Source organism: Neoarius graeffei, chromosome 24 (assembly GCF_027579695.1).
Source record: "Neoarius graeffei isolate fNeoGra1 chromosome 24, fNeoGra1.pri, whole genome shotgun sequence".
In the NCBI taxonomy this organism is placed as follows: domain Eukaryota; kingdom Metazoa; phylum Chordata; class Actinopteri; order Siluriformes; family Ariidae; genus Neoarius; species Neoarius graeffei.
Genome location: NC_083592.1, coordinates 27,725,106 through 27,739,778, shown reverse-complemented (window position 1 = coordinate 27,739,778; position 14,673 = coordinate 27,725,106). Strand labels below are relative to the sequence as shown.

The 14,673-nt window shown below is 49.5% G+C and overlaps 1 protein-coding gene across 3 annotated transcripts in view; it reads right to left on the bottom strand.

The window, feature by feature from the left end:
- The window catches only part of ankrd31 (ankyrin repeat domain 31), a 79,783-nt gene that overhangs the window by 36,373 nt on the left and 28,737 nt on the right, over positions 1 to 14,673 (bottom strand). For 2 of the 3 annotated variants that reach the window (XM_060906967.1, XM_060906968.1), the window contains exons 5-6: positions 9,443 to 9,549; positions 262 to 447 (exon numbers count right to left, since the gene is read on the bottom strand). In XM_060906967.1, coding sequence (XP_060762950.1) covers positions 262 to 334 — 73 coding nt within the window. In that variant the 5' untranslated portion in view covers positions 335 to 447; positions 9,443 to 9,549. Of the gene's footprint in view, positions 1 to 261; positions 448 to 9,442; positions 9,550 to 9,685; positions 9,884 to 14,673 lie in introns of those variants that run through there. The other variant, XM_060906969.1, reaches the window with a different exon arrangement.

Genomic DNA, 14,673 nt, shown 5'->3' with positions numbered 1-14,673 from the left:
GATTCAGAGGGAGGCGTCCCGCACGCGACGTCACGAAAATCAATGTTTGCCGGGAAATCCAAATGCCAAGTTTTTTCAGAGGCGGACCAATTCGCCTCAAATGGCTTGATTTCAACTGAATTTTTCTGGTATTGCGCAAGGTAAAAACAATTGCACAAAATGCAAAATGTGACAGATATTTGACCAAAGTTTAATATAAAATAGGAGAATTACATTGATCTTGCTCCTGAATTTACCCGTGATATGCACTTTAAACTGTACCTGCATTATCTGCCAGGTTGACAGAGGCACCAGCTTCAATCATGTCTTTTACAGACTGAAGATCTCCTTTCATCACAGCAAGGTGGAGGTGTGTCTCTCCAAATCTGTTTCGTTTATGGATGGTCTGTACTCTTAAGACTTTTTGTTTGCCATTTGTTGGTTGTTTAATTGCTGCACCACAAAAGCCTAAAACAAACAGTAAACAAATAGCACATCTATTCATAAATCACAATATCTATTCATAATTACATCTCTTTTCATTGTTCAACAATGTCAAATAATCATTTTAACTAACTTAAACTAAAATAACAGATGGTTGTACAATGTCAAAGTTTTTTTTTTGTGCAAGTGTTTTTTTAGCCACAAATATAATTAAAAACTCAAACATCTTCAAGCTGTCATAGATTTATCTACACCTGCATTATTAATTGTGTTTTTATAGGTGATCACATTCATTTTTTTTTAAATTAAACGTAATCAAATGTGATTTTGGTGAGCTTAGCGAGAGTTACCTATTTGGATAATTAATTCAATAATTCATTTTCTATGCCACTTATCCACTGTGGGCCACGGGTGAGCTGGAGCCAATCCCAGCTGATGGTGAGAGGCGGGGTCACCAACACAGAGAGACAGACAGCCATTCACACTCACATTCACATCTATGGGCAATTTGGAGTAGCCTGTTGACCTAATCTACATGTCTTTGGAGGAAACTACTGTAGAGCACTCGGAGGAAACCCATGCAGGCACGAGGAAAACATGCAAACTCTGCACAGAAACGTGATTGTTGTGAGGCAATAGTGCTAACCACTACACCATCATGCCATCCCATTTGGATAATGTTAAGCATAATTTTTTTTATTGATTCATACCTTTTATCTGTCTATCTGGTTGCGTACAGCGTTAGCAGATTTATTTATTGGAACCAAGCAGCTTAGTCTTATACCCTGTCCACACTAGGGATTTTGTACCGATACGAAACTACTTTCGTACCGCAACACCTGGCCACACTAGCAACTATACCGGTACTGTAGCGGTATAACTGTATCGGTACGAAACCCACAAATGTATGGGTTTCGTACCGGTACAGTATCGGTACTGTAGCACTTCGCTGTAGTGTGGACAGATGAAGCGGCTCTGTATCGATACAAATATAATGCGCATGCGCAAAGTCACACACCTCAATCGATGTCTTCGCTGAATAAAATGGTGAAGAACGGAGATTTGTTTGTTTCTTTCTCAACCGCCTCGCGCGTTTTATACGATTCGACTGAATAAATGACCACCAGAAATACAGACTGTACACTGACAACAAAAAGCACACACACGTTGTTTCATCCGTACGGAAGCCGAGAGAGGCCCTTCATATAATCCTTTTTTTTATTCACCTTGTTATCCCGAGATAACGACATAATTAATTCAGGATCTCGAGAAAACACCACAACTAATTCGAGATCTCGAGAAAACAAAACCGTTATTCCGTGATCTCGAGAAAACAAAACAATTATTTCATGATCTCGAGTAAACAGCTGAGAAATGGTTCATTCAGGTGCACCAAGAGACTTGTGATATGCTGACTTTGGGGCTATTTCTCATTTTGTATAGACGAAACTTTGGTCATTAGAATGTCTGGAATAATCGATCACCTAATAAGGCAATATTTTGATCAGGGATTGACACAGGGAGAGATTGCATTAAGTCTTTTAATAAGGGATAATTTCAAAATTAGTCCGCGGCACTTCCGCAGAAGACTGGCCCGGCTTCGTCTCTACCGACGGAGATACAGTGATCCAGCTGAGATCATGAAATAATTGTTTTGTTTTCTCGAGATCTCAAAATAAGGGATGCCATATATTCTCAGAAGGAAGTTACTCGGTAACCACGGAAACATTTCGCGCACGCGCATTTCAACTACCATGAAAGAAAACTGCAAACATTTCTCACTAGTGTGGACAGATACACTAAACTGTACCGGTATACTTTGTATCGATACAGTTATACCACTTTCGTACCGGTATAAGTGTGAACACAGCATTATTCTGATTCAAAGATTTCTATATTTGATGTAATATGGGTTTATAAACCATGTAAAAAATGACTTTTCTGTTTATTTAAAATGACAGCATGACTAAATGCAATATTACTTTTTGTCCTTAAACTGGACAATAATTGTGATCATACACAAGATTTTACTACTGAACAAATGTTGATGATCATGCTGGCCTAATGGTCTACTTGCACAAACACTTCCACATTATATTTACCATGGTTCCTGCATTTACCATCATAATTGTAGTACAATCCTGAAGATAAATGTCAGCGACACTCATCTGATATGAAAGAACACAGCTTTTGGTAAGCTGGAGAAAGACTTCAAATATGACCATAATTCTTCATACAGTGCTGAGCGTAAATGAGTGCACCCCCTTTGAAAAGTAACATTTTAAACAATATCTCAATGAACACAAACAATTTCCAAAATGTTGACAAGACAAAGTTTAATATAACATCTGTTTAACTTAGAACGTGAAAGTAAGGTTAATAATATTGTGGCAGCGGGGGCGTGGTCGAGCGCTGGTCTGTGACAGGAGGGTGGAGTCAGGGAAGGTAAGTGGCAGAATCACTACACCTGGTGTCAATTAACCTGTGTTTGTGTGTGTCTTCCCAGTGACCGTGCCCTATTTAAGGAGGGAGAGCGAGAGCAGAGGAGCTCATCCCTGGACGAGACGCTGGTGTGTGTTAGAAGCATATAGATTGTCAATGCTGAAAAGTGTGCCAATAAAGCCTCTGTTACACCTGATCTCTGTCCTGCCGTCCTCTGTGCTCCACCCACACGTATTGAACCCTTACAAATATAAACTTAGATTACACATTTTTCAGTTTTACTCAAATTAGGGTGGTAAAAAATGAGTACACCCCACAACAAAAACTACTACATCTAGCACTTTGTATGGCCTCCATGATTTTTAATGACAGCACCAAGTCTTCTAGGCATGGAATGAACAAGTTGCCGACATTTTGCAACATCAATCTTTTTCCATTCTTCAACAATGACCTCTTTTAGTGACTGGATGCTGGATGGAGAGTGATGCTCAACTTGTCTCTTCAGAATTCCCCATAGGTGTTCGACTGGGTTCAGATCAGGAGACATACTTGGCCACTGAATCACTTTCACCCTGTTCTTCTTCAGAAATCCAACAGTGGCCTTAGATGTGTGTTTAGTCATGTTGGAAAAGTGCACGACGACCAAGTGATGGTAGCATCTTCTCTTTCAGTATAGAGCAATACATCTGTGAATTCATGATGCCATCAATGAAATGCAGGTCCCCGACACCAGCAGCACTCATGCAGCCCCACATAAAGACACTGCCACCACCATGTTTCACTGTAGGCACCATGCATTTTTCTTTGTATTCCTCACCTTTGCGACGCCATACAGTTTTGAAGCCATCAGTTCCCAAAACATTTATCTTGGTCTCATCACTCCAGAGTATAGAGTCCCAGTAGTCTTCATCTTTGTCAGCATGGGCCCTGGCAAACTCTAGGCGGGCTTTTTTGTGCCTGAGCTTTAGAAGAGGCTTCTTTTGTGGACGGCATCCATGCATGCCATTCCTCTGCAGCGTACACCGTATTGTGTCACGGGAAATAGTCACCCCAGTTTGGCTTTCTACTTCTTTAGATAACTGCAGTGAACTTGCATGCCGATTTTCTTCAACCCTTCTCATCAGAAGACGCTCCTGTCGAGGTGTTAACTTCCGTGGATGACCTGGACGTCTCTGTGAGATGGTTGCAGTTCCATCTTTCTTAAATTTTTGTACCACTTTTGCTACAGTATTCTGACTGATAAGTAAAGCTTTGCTGATCTTCTTGTAGCCTTCACCTTTGTGGTGGAAAGAAATTATTTTCTTTGGGAAATTCTGAAGAGACAAGTTGAGCATCACTCTCCATCCAGCATCCAGCCACTAAAAGACGTCATTGTTGAAGAATGGAAAAAGATTGATGTTGCAAAATGTCGCCAACTTGTTCATTCCATGCCTAGAAGACTTGGTGCTGTCATTAAAAATCATGGAGGCCATACAAAGTACTAGATGTAGTAGTTTTTGTTGTGGGGTGTACTCATTTTTGCACCACCCTAATTTGAGTAAAACTGAAAAAATGTGTAATAAGGCCCTGTCCACACGGCAACGGATTCAGGTGAATCTGATAAAATTGTTTATCGTTTCGGCCTGGCGTCCACATGGCACCGGCGTTTTGGGTGCCCCAAAACGAAATCTTTTGAGAACGGGTTCCAGAGTGGAAAAATCTGGCAATGGCGCTGTTGCGAAGTCGTCTGGATGAGTAGAACGGATTTGTTTACAATGACGTCACAACCACATGACTGTCAGTGCTTCACGTCAGGTAGAAGTGTAACGAACTCGATGCGAGTTGTCAACAAATCCTATAACTTGGTTCATGAAACACGCTTACAAAATATTTTCCCTGTGAATATTTGTGTAATGGTGCAAAGTGAGACAGAGAGAGAGAGAGAGAGAGAGTGAGAGAATAGCCCTTAGGGCAGAGTCTTTAGTCCAAACACTGCGGAAGCAGTACCAAACCGCACACCGCCCGTGCGCTTTCCAAAAACAAAAACAATCCCGCCAGCAAAAATAGGAAAAAAAAAAAAGGAGCGATCTCACCTCTTCAGATGTTGGTTTAAGTCCGACAATACATTCCTCAAAAAGGGCGTAGAAGAACAAAGCAATCCATCAACGTGTAGCATTCAATTTATTCCGGACCATTAAAGAATTCTGGAGGATATCAGAATGTTGGCGTACCGGCTTCCATCTACCCCCATTCATTCCTCTTTCCGCGTCTTTCGTTTTACGCTACTGATTAATAATCAAAACTTTGTGTAGCTGATGCTACAGAAGAAGGGGTTTATGCGCATGCGTCTACTTCTTCTATTGTTCTGGTGTCTCCGATGGGACCGTCTTACAGCGCATGTAGAGGTGTGGCATGTGTATTGCATCGTTTTCAGCAAGCGTTGTGTTGCAATATGTACCTGATATTTTACTGATCCGTTGCCCATGTGGACGCGATATTTAAAAAAAATCTTGTTGCCGTTGTCGTGTGGTTGTAGCCTAAGTTATATTATCAACCTTACTTTCATGTTATAAGTTAAACAGATGTTATATTAAACTTTGTCTTGTCAACATTGTGGAAATTGTTTGTGTTCATTGAGATATTGTTTAAAATGTTAATTTTCAAAGGGGGTGTACTCATTTACACTGAGCACTGTAAATACACAACTATGAAGGTAAGAAAATACCTATTAACAGAAACGAGCCCCCCAGCTAATGCTAGCCCATCCAGTTCACTTCAAAGTACCTTGTGATGTTGCTTCAGCTGAAACACAATACTGTCCAAGATATTAGTTTCTAGACACATACATTAAATTATTACATGTGATTTTCTTTCTTTTCTTTTAACATCTCGTCTCGTCTCGTCTTCTTCCGCTTATCCAGGACCGGGTCGCGGAGGCAGCAGTCTAAGCATGGAAGCCCAAACTTCCCTTTCCCCAGACACCTCGGCCAGCTCCTCGGGAAGAACACCGAGGCGTTCCCAGGCCAGCCGAGAGACATAGTCCCTCCAGCGTGTCCTGGGTCTTCCCCGGGGCCTCCTCCCGGGGGCACATGCCTGGAACACCTCCCCAGGGAGGCGTCCAGGAGGCATCCGAAAAAGATGCCCGAGCCACCTCAGCTGGTTCCTCTCGATGTGGAGGAGCAGCGGCTCTACTCCGAGCTCCTCCCGAGTGACTGTGCTTCTCACCCTATCTCTAAGGGAGCGCCCAGCCACCCTGCGAAGGAAACTCATTTCAGCCGCTTGTATCCGCGATCTTGTTCTTTCTGTCATTACCCAAAGCTCATGACCATAGGTGAGAGTCGGAACGTAGATCGACCGGTAAATTGAGAGCTTCGCCTTTTGGCTCAGCTCCTTCTTCACCACGACGGACCGGTAAAGCGACCGCATCACTGCGGAGGCTGCACCGATCCGCCTGTCGATCTCACGCTCCATCCTTCCCTCACTCGTGAACAAGATCCCGAGATACTTAAACTCCTCCACTTGAGGCAGGACTTCTCCACCAACCTGGAGAGGGCAAGCCACCCTTTTCCGGTCGAGAACCATGGCCTCGGACTTGGAGGTGCTGATTCTCATCCCAGCCGCTTCACACTCGACTGCAAACCGCCCCAGTGCATGCTGAAGGTCCTGGTTTGAAGAAGCCAACAGGACAACATCATCCGCAAAAAGCAGAGATGAAATCCTGTGGTTCCCAAACAGGATTCCTTCCGGCCCCTGGCTGCGCCTAGAAATTCTGTCCATAAAAATTATGAACAGAACCGGTGACAAAGGGCAGCCCTGCCGGAGTCCAACATGCACTGGGAACAGGTCTGACTTACTGCCGGCAATGCGAACCAGACTCCTGCTCCGTTCGTACAGGGACCGGACAGCCCTTAGCAAAGAGCCCCGAACCCCATACTCCCGAAGCACCCCCCACAGAATACCACGGGGGACACGGTCGAATGCCTTCTCCAGATCCACAAAGCACATGTGGACTGGTTGGGCAAACTCCCATGAACCCTCGAGCACCCTATGAAGGGTATAAAGCTGGTCCAGTGTTCCGCGACCAGGACGAAAACCGCATTGTTCCTCCTGGATCCGAGGTTCGACTATTGGTCGAATTCTCCTCTCCAGTACCCTGGAGTAAACTTTCCCTGGGAGGCTGAGAAGTGTGATTCCCCTATAATTGGAGCACACTCTCCGGTCCCCTTTCTTAAAAAGAGGGACCACCACCCCAGTCTGCCACTCCAGAGGCACTGTCCCCGACCGCCACGCGATGTTGCAGAGGCGTGTCAACCAAGACAGCCCCACAACATCCAGAGACTTGAGATACTCAGGGCGGATCTCATCCACCCCCGGTGCCTTGCCACCGAGGAGCTTGCAAACCACCTCAGTGACTTCGGCTTGGGTAATGGACGAGTCCACCTCTGAGTCATCAGCCTCAGTCTCCTCAGTGGAAGACATGACGGTGGGATTGAGGAGATCCTCAAAGTATTCCTTCCACCGCCCGACAATGTCCCCAGTCGAGGTCAACAGCTCCCCACCCGCACTGTAAACAGTGTTGGCAGAGTACTGCTTCCCCCTCCTGAGGCGCCGGACGGTTTGCCAGAATTTCTTCGAGGCCGACCGATAGTCCTTCTCCATGGCCTCCCCGAACTCCTCCCAGTTCCGAGTTTTTGCCTCCGCAACTGCCCGAGCTGCAGCACGCCTGGCCTGCCGATACCCGTCGGCTGCCTCAGGAGTCCCGGAGGTCAACATGGCCCGATAGGACTCCTTCTTCAGCTTGACGGCATCCCTTACTTCCGGTGTCCACCACTGGGTTCGGGGATTGCCGCCACGACAGGCACCGGAGACCTTGCGGCCACAGCTCCGAACAGCTGCGTCCACAATGGAGGTAGAGAACATGGTCCACTCAGACTCAATGTCCCCCGCCTCCCTTGGAAGCTGGGAAAAGCTCTCCCGGAGGTGGGAGTTAAAGACCTCCCCAACAGAGTGCTCGGCCAGACGTTCCCAGCAGACCCTCACCATACGTTTGGGCCTGCCAGGTCTGTCCAGCTTCCTCCTCCGCCAGCGGATCCAACTCACCACCAGGTGGTGATCAGTTGACAACTCAGCCCCTCTCTTCACCCGAGTGTCCAAGACATAGGGTCGGAGATCAGATGACACGACTACAAAGTCGATCATCGACCTCCGACCTAAGGTGTCCTGGTGCCACGTGCACTTATGGACACCCCTATGCTCGAACATGGTGTTCGTTATGGACAAACCGTGACTAGCACAGAAGTCCAATAACAAAACACCACTCGGGTTCAGATCGGGGAGGCCGTTCCTCCCAACCACGCCCCTCCAGGTGTCACTGTCATCGCCCACGTGAGCATTGAAGTCCCCCAGTAGCACAATGGAGTCCCCAGTCTGAGCACCCCTCAGTACCTCTCCCAGGGACTCCAAGAAGGCCGGATACTCTATACTGCTATTTGGCCCGTAGGCACAAACAACAGCAAGAGCCCTCTCCCCAATCCGAAGGCGCAGAGAGGCGACCCTCTCGTTCACTGGGGTAAACTCCAACACATGGCGGCTGAGCTGGGGAGCTATAAGGAAGCCCACACCAGCCCGCCGCCGCTCACCATGGGCGACTCCAGAGAAGTGGAAAGTCCAGCCCCTCTCGAGGAGCTGGGTTCCAGAGCCCAAGCTGTGCGTGGAGGTGAGCCCGACTATCTCTAGCCGGTACCTCTCAACCTCCCGCACAAGCTCAGGCTCCTTCCCCCCCAGCGAAGTGACATTCCATGTCCCAACAGCCAGCCGCTGTGTCCGGGGATCAGGTCGTCGAGGCCCCTGCCTTCGACTGCCACCCAATCCACACTGCACCAAACCCCTACTGCTACCTCTGTGGGTGGTGAACCCACAGGAGGTCGGGCCCACGTCACCTCTTCGGGCTGAGCCCGGCCGGGCCCCATGGGCAAAGGCCCGGCCACCAAGCGCTCGCATACGAGCCCCAACCCCGGGCCTGGCTCCAGGGTGGGGCCCCGGCTGCGTCCTACCGGGCGACGTCACGGTCCTGGATTTTTTCTCCATAGGGTTTTTTTTTGGTGAACTGCTCTCGGTCTGGCCTGTCACCTAGGACCTGTCTGCCTTGGGAAACCCTAACAGGGGCATAATGCCCCCGACAACATAGCTCCTAGGATCATTCAAGCACACAAACCCCTCCACCACAATAAGGTGGCAGTTCTAGGAGGGGTTCTTTTAACATGTCAGTTTTTTTTTATCATGATAGGCCATACTCTATAAAAGTAAATATTGCTAACACCATGTCATGAACTTTGTACAGGTGGGAAGGGTGAAACGGCACGATGTAAGTTAGGCTAACCATTGTCTCCTGAGATCACTCCAAACTGGGAAGCTGTAGAAACTTAAAGTTGTTAAATTACGGAAACACTGTGCACAGAGAGACATAGCAATGCTCAGAAAATTTTCATGTCTTTGGAAATATTCTGTGTTAGATACCTTATGGCAAACACTCATTTTGATTATGCATAAGAATATAAACAGTTCTATTGTACAATGTAAGCAGTGCAGAAGGAGGCACCTGCTCTGGGTATCTGCTGACGTCTTGTGGGCAGATGAGGGAAGTTGACACTCTTCACAGTCTCACTTATTTCAGAAGATAAATTCCTGCACCCTGACTCCAGTGACCTAAGCATAGAGAAGATCAGTGATAACAAATAAACTGGCCAATACTGAAAACTGTACTAATGTATTACTAATGGATTATTACCAATCAGATATTTGAGTCCTTAGGTTAGTAGTTTGTCTGTGAAACTTGACTAACCTGCTTTTAGAAATTCTGCCTTTGCCCTTTTTGACTTTAGACGTTCCTCGCACCTGTTCTCTTACACTTCTCTTACTGCCTACTGCACTCTGTCCACTACACTGTGACAGGCCATGTGTGAACAGAGGTTTGGGATCTTGAACTGAGGTTACAGGGTTCGACTGAGGTTGGTTGGCATCTGTATAGACTCTTTTGGATTTTGGAGTCATTGCCGCAGTCACTGGGCCCCCCGAATCAATACCACAACTAATCACTAACAATGAAACCAGGAAAGATAGGGTAAACATCACTGCAATGACAAGAAACAGCAACTAGGTGGAGAGACTTCATTAAGTTGCACAGAAGCGTATATTTTACAAACTGTAGTGTATTTGATCATTTATGTGCATGATGAGGATAAATGGCATGGAACCCAGACCTGGAGTTGTGAGGTAGCTACTGCAGAACCACTGTGCGATACTCTGACCAATATACTAAGATAAAATAACTTGCTTTGAGTTTGAATAAATATGTTTATTTTTTTCACGGTCCAAATCCTGCGCTCTGATTGGCTGGCGAGCGGGTCCGTATCCTACAGTACGGACCGCCGGTTACGGACCTCTGGCGACTCGCTCGGTCACAACAACTAACATAGTAGCATTTTTTTGTCAACATTTATCTTTTTTTTTAATGAGATTTATTTATAAGATTATCAAAAATCTTATAAATATTTGCCAGCATTTCTCAGGAGAATAGCATTAATTTTACAGCATGGATAGCGATAACGACAGTGTTCACAGCGAAAGCGAGTTTTACTACCCTGAGGAAGAAGAAATAAAAGAAAACATTTCAGGAGAAAGCTAAAACCTGTAATTTGCTAACGCCGAGCAAAAACATGGCTGAATCCTGAATGACTCCTATTTGTATAAATAGGGGACTACATAGGCGGCAAAATGTAGCTTTTTCCTGCCATGGAAGTGCACTTGTATACCGAGGAGGAAGCAATTTGCATTACAGCCGTGAATGAGGATTCAAAATGGCGGCTCGGCTCAGTTTTCCCTTTCGGGCGCTCTCGTTTTCTGTTAGAATTTGGTAAAGAAAAAATAAATATATTATTTACCAGCTTAAGGTCGGTCCGTATGGTGAAATACTGTGACCTCGGCCTTGAATACTGACCTCAGCCCAGAGGGCCTCGCTCAGTACTTTCAAGACCTCGGTCACGGTATTTCACCATACAGCTCTCCCAGCTGGTAAATAACACACACACACACACATATATTATATTGTGGCAGCGGGGGCGTGGTCAAGCACCGGTCTGTGACAGGAGGGTGGAGCCAGGGAAGGTGAGTGGCAGAATCGCTTCACCTGACAGTAATTAACCTGTGTTTTGTGTGTGTTTTCCCAGTAAACCACTCCCTATTTAAGGAGGCTGAGAGAGAGCAGAGGGAGCGCGACCCGGGATTGGAGGCTGAGTGTGTGTCTGTGTGCGTGCGTGCGAGCGTTAGACTGAAAAGTTGATTAATAAATACGCTGTCTCTACCTCCAAACGTTGTCCTGCCGTCCTCTGTGCTCCACCCACACATTGTCCGCGCTACAGTGGTGCCGAAACCCGGGAAAAGGTGGAGCACCAGTTCTGCAGCTCCATGGAATCCTCCCCGTTCGCGGACTTGGTCCACGCCCTCGCCACGGCTCAGCAGAGCCAGCACCAGGCACTCGTCACGCTCCGAAAGGAGCAGGAGCGCCGCTTCGAAGCCCTAGTGCTGGCCCAGCAGGAAGACCGAGAGGCGTTCCGGCGGCTCCTCGCGTCGGCGGGGTCCACCAGCACCCCGGCCGCGGGCCCGTCTCCCCTCACTTTGTCCAAGATGGGCCCGCAGGACGACCCCGAGGCTTTCATCACCTTGTTCGAGCAAGTCGCCGAAGCCTTGGGGTGGCCGATGGAGCAGCGCGTGGCGCGCCTCCTCCCCCTCCTGACGGGAGAGGCGCAGCTGGCCGCACTACAGCTCCCCGCCAACCGCCGGCTGGCCTACGCTGACCTTCGCCGGGCCGTCCTCCAGCGCGTAGGGCGCACGCTGGAGCAGCAGCGCCAGCGCTTCCGCGCGCTGCGGATGGAGGAAGTCGGCAGCCCGTTCGCGTTCGGCCAGCAGCTCCGGGACGCCTGCTGGCGGTGGCTGAGGGCCGAAGATCGCGACGCCGAGGGAATCATCGACCAGGTGGCGCTGGAACAGTTCATCGCCCGCTTACCAGCCGGAACCGCAGAGTGGGTCCAGTGCCACCGCCCGGCGTCGCTGGATCAGGCCGTAGGACTGGCGGAGGATCATCTGGCAGCTGTTCCGGCGGCAGGACAACGGATGACATCGTCTTCTCTCTCCTCTCTCTCTGTCTCCCCCCCCCTCCTCCCGTGTCCCGTCCTCGCCCCATTCCCCCACCACGGAGGCGGGGGCCGGCTCCACCCCAGCTGGCCCGCCGCACCCGTGGTGCCCTCCCATTTCTCCCTTCTGTGTCTGTCTCTCCCCCCCCTCAGGTGAGTGAGCCCCAGAACACAGCTGCAGAGGGAAGGCCCGGGCCGGTTTGCTGGCGCTGCGGGGAACCGGGCCACCTGCAGCAACAATGTGCAGCGATGGAGGTGGGGGCGGTGGTGCGGATCCCCGACGCGCCATAGGCTGCCCTCGATCGGGCCGGAGCGTATCGCATACCGGTAAGTGTACAAGGGGCTACATATCAGGCGTTGGTGGATTCAGGCTGCAATCAGACTTCGATCCGCCAAAGCCTGGTGCAAGACGAGGCATTGGGGGGAGCACAAGGGGTGAAGGTGTTGTGTGTGCACGGGGATATTCACAGCTACCCGTTGGTGTCGGTCCACATATATTTTAGAGGGGAAAAATCGATAGTGAAGGCGGCGGTTAATCCTCGCCTTACCCACTCTTTGATCTTGGGGACTGATTGGCCGGGATTTCGGGGTTTAATGGCACGCCTAGTAAAGAGTGGGTCCTGCCGGTTGACGGGGGAGGGTCCCGGTGTCGCTTTGGCTGGAGCTGCGGTCGCAGAGCCGTCCACGTCATCTCCGCGACAGGGTGAGGAGCAGTGCCTCTTCGCAATATCTCAGCACGCAGTATTGCAGAGGCCCTCTTCCACGTCATCTCCCGGGTTGGAATCCCGAAAGAGATTCTGACTGACCAAGGCACCTCGTTTATGTCACGAACACTGAGCGAACTGTATGGGCTACTGGGTATTAAACCGATCCGCACCAACGTTTATCACCCACAGACGGACGGTTTAGTTGAACAGTTCAATCGCACCCTCAAGAATATTATTAAAAAATTTGTAAGTGAGGACACACGTAACTGGGATAAGTGGCTCGAACCCTTGTTGTTTGCAGTGCGAGAGGTCCCCCAAGCCTCCACAGGGTTCTCCCCGTTTGAATTATTATATGGGCGTAAGCCACGCGGCATCTTAGATGTACTGCGGGAAAATTGGGAGGAGGGACCTTCACAGAGCAAAAACGAAATTCAGTACGTTATGGATCTGCGCGCAAAACTCCACACGCTCACCCACCTAACTCAGGAGAATTTGTGGCAGGCCCAGGAACGGCAAGCCCGCCTGTACAACAAGGGCACGCGCCTTAGAGAGTTCACTCCAGGAGATAAGGTACTCGTCCTGTTGCCCACGTCGAGCTCCAAATTAATCACCAAGTGGCAAAGACCCTTTGAGGTCACACGGCGAGTCGGGGACGTCGACTATGAGGTTAGGCGAACGGACAGGGAGGGGGCACTACAGATCTACCACCTCAATCTGCTGAAACTCTGGAACGAGAAGGTCCCCGTGGTGTTGGTGTCGGTAGTTCCGGAGAAGGCGGAGCTGGGGCCGGAGGTCCCTAAAGGGTCATTGGCATCACGTACCTCTCCGGTCCCCTGTGGAGACCACCTCTCCCCGACCCAACTCACGGAGGTCGCCCAGTTGCAGGCCGAGTTTTCGGATGTGTTCTCGCCCCTGCCCGGTCGCACTAACCTCATAGAACACCACATAGAGACGCCCCCGGGGGTGGTAGTGCGTAGCCGTCCTTATAGATTACCCGAACACAAAAAAAAGGTGGTTCAGGAAGAACTTCAGGCCATGCTCGAAATGGGCATCGTCGAGGAGTCCCACAGTGACTGGAGCAGCCCGGTGGTCTTGGTTCCCAAGGCCGACGGGTCGGTCCGGTTCTGTGTGGACTATAGAAAAGTCAATGCGGTGTCTAAATTCGACGCGTACCCAATGCCTCGTATTGATGAGCTGCTCGATCGACTAGGCACGGCTCGCTTTTACTCGACACTGGATTTGACGAAGGGATATTGGCAGATCCCCTTGACTCCATTATCCCGCAAGAAAACGGCCTTTTCCACACCGTTCGGCTTACACCAGTTCGTCACACTTCCGTTTGGGCTGTTTGGGGCGCCCGCTACGTTTCAGCGGCTGATGGACCGGGTCCTCCGGCCGCACGCCACCTATGCGGCCGCGTACCTAGACGACATCATCATTTATAGTAATGACTGGCAGCGGCACCTGCAACACCTGAGGGCCGTCCTTAGGTCACTGAGGCGGGCGGGACTCACTGCCAACCCGAAGAAGTGTGCGATTGGGCGGGTGGAAGTACGGTATCTGGGCTTCCACTTGGGCAACGGGCAGGTGCGTCCCCAAATTAATAAGACAGCAGCGATTGCGGCCTGCCCGAGGCCCAAGACCAAAAAGGGGGTGAGACAGTTCCTGGGGCTGGCTGGCTACTATCGTAGGTTTATACCTAATTATTCACACGTCACCAGCCCGCTGACTGACCTCACTAAAAAGGGGGCGCCAGATCCGGTCCAGTGGATGGAGCAGTGCCAGCGGGCTTTCTCTGAGGTAAAGGCTGCACTGTGCGGGGGGCCACTCTTACACTCCCCTGACTTCTCTCTCCCTTTTTTGTTACAGACGGATGCGTCGGACAGAGGGCGGGGGGCTGTTTTGTCCCAGCAGGTGGAGGGGGAGGACCACCC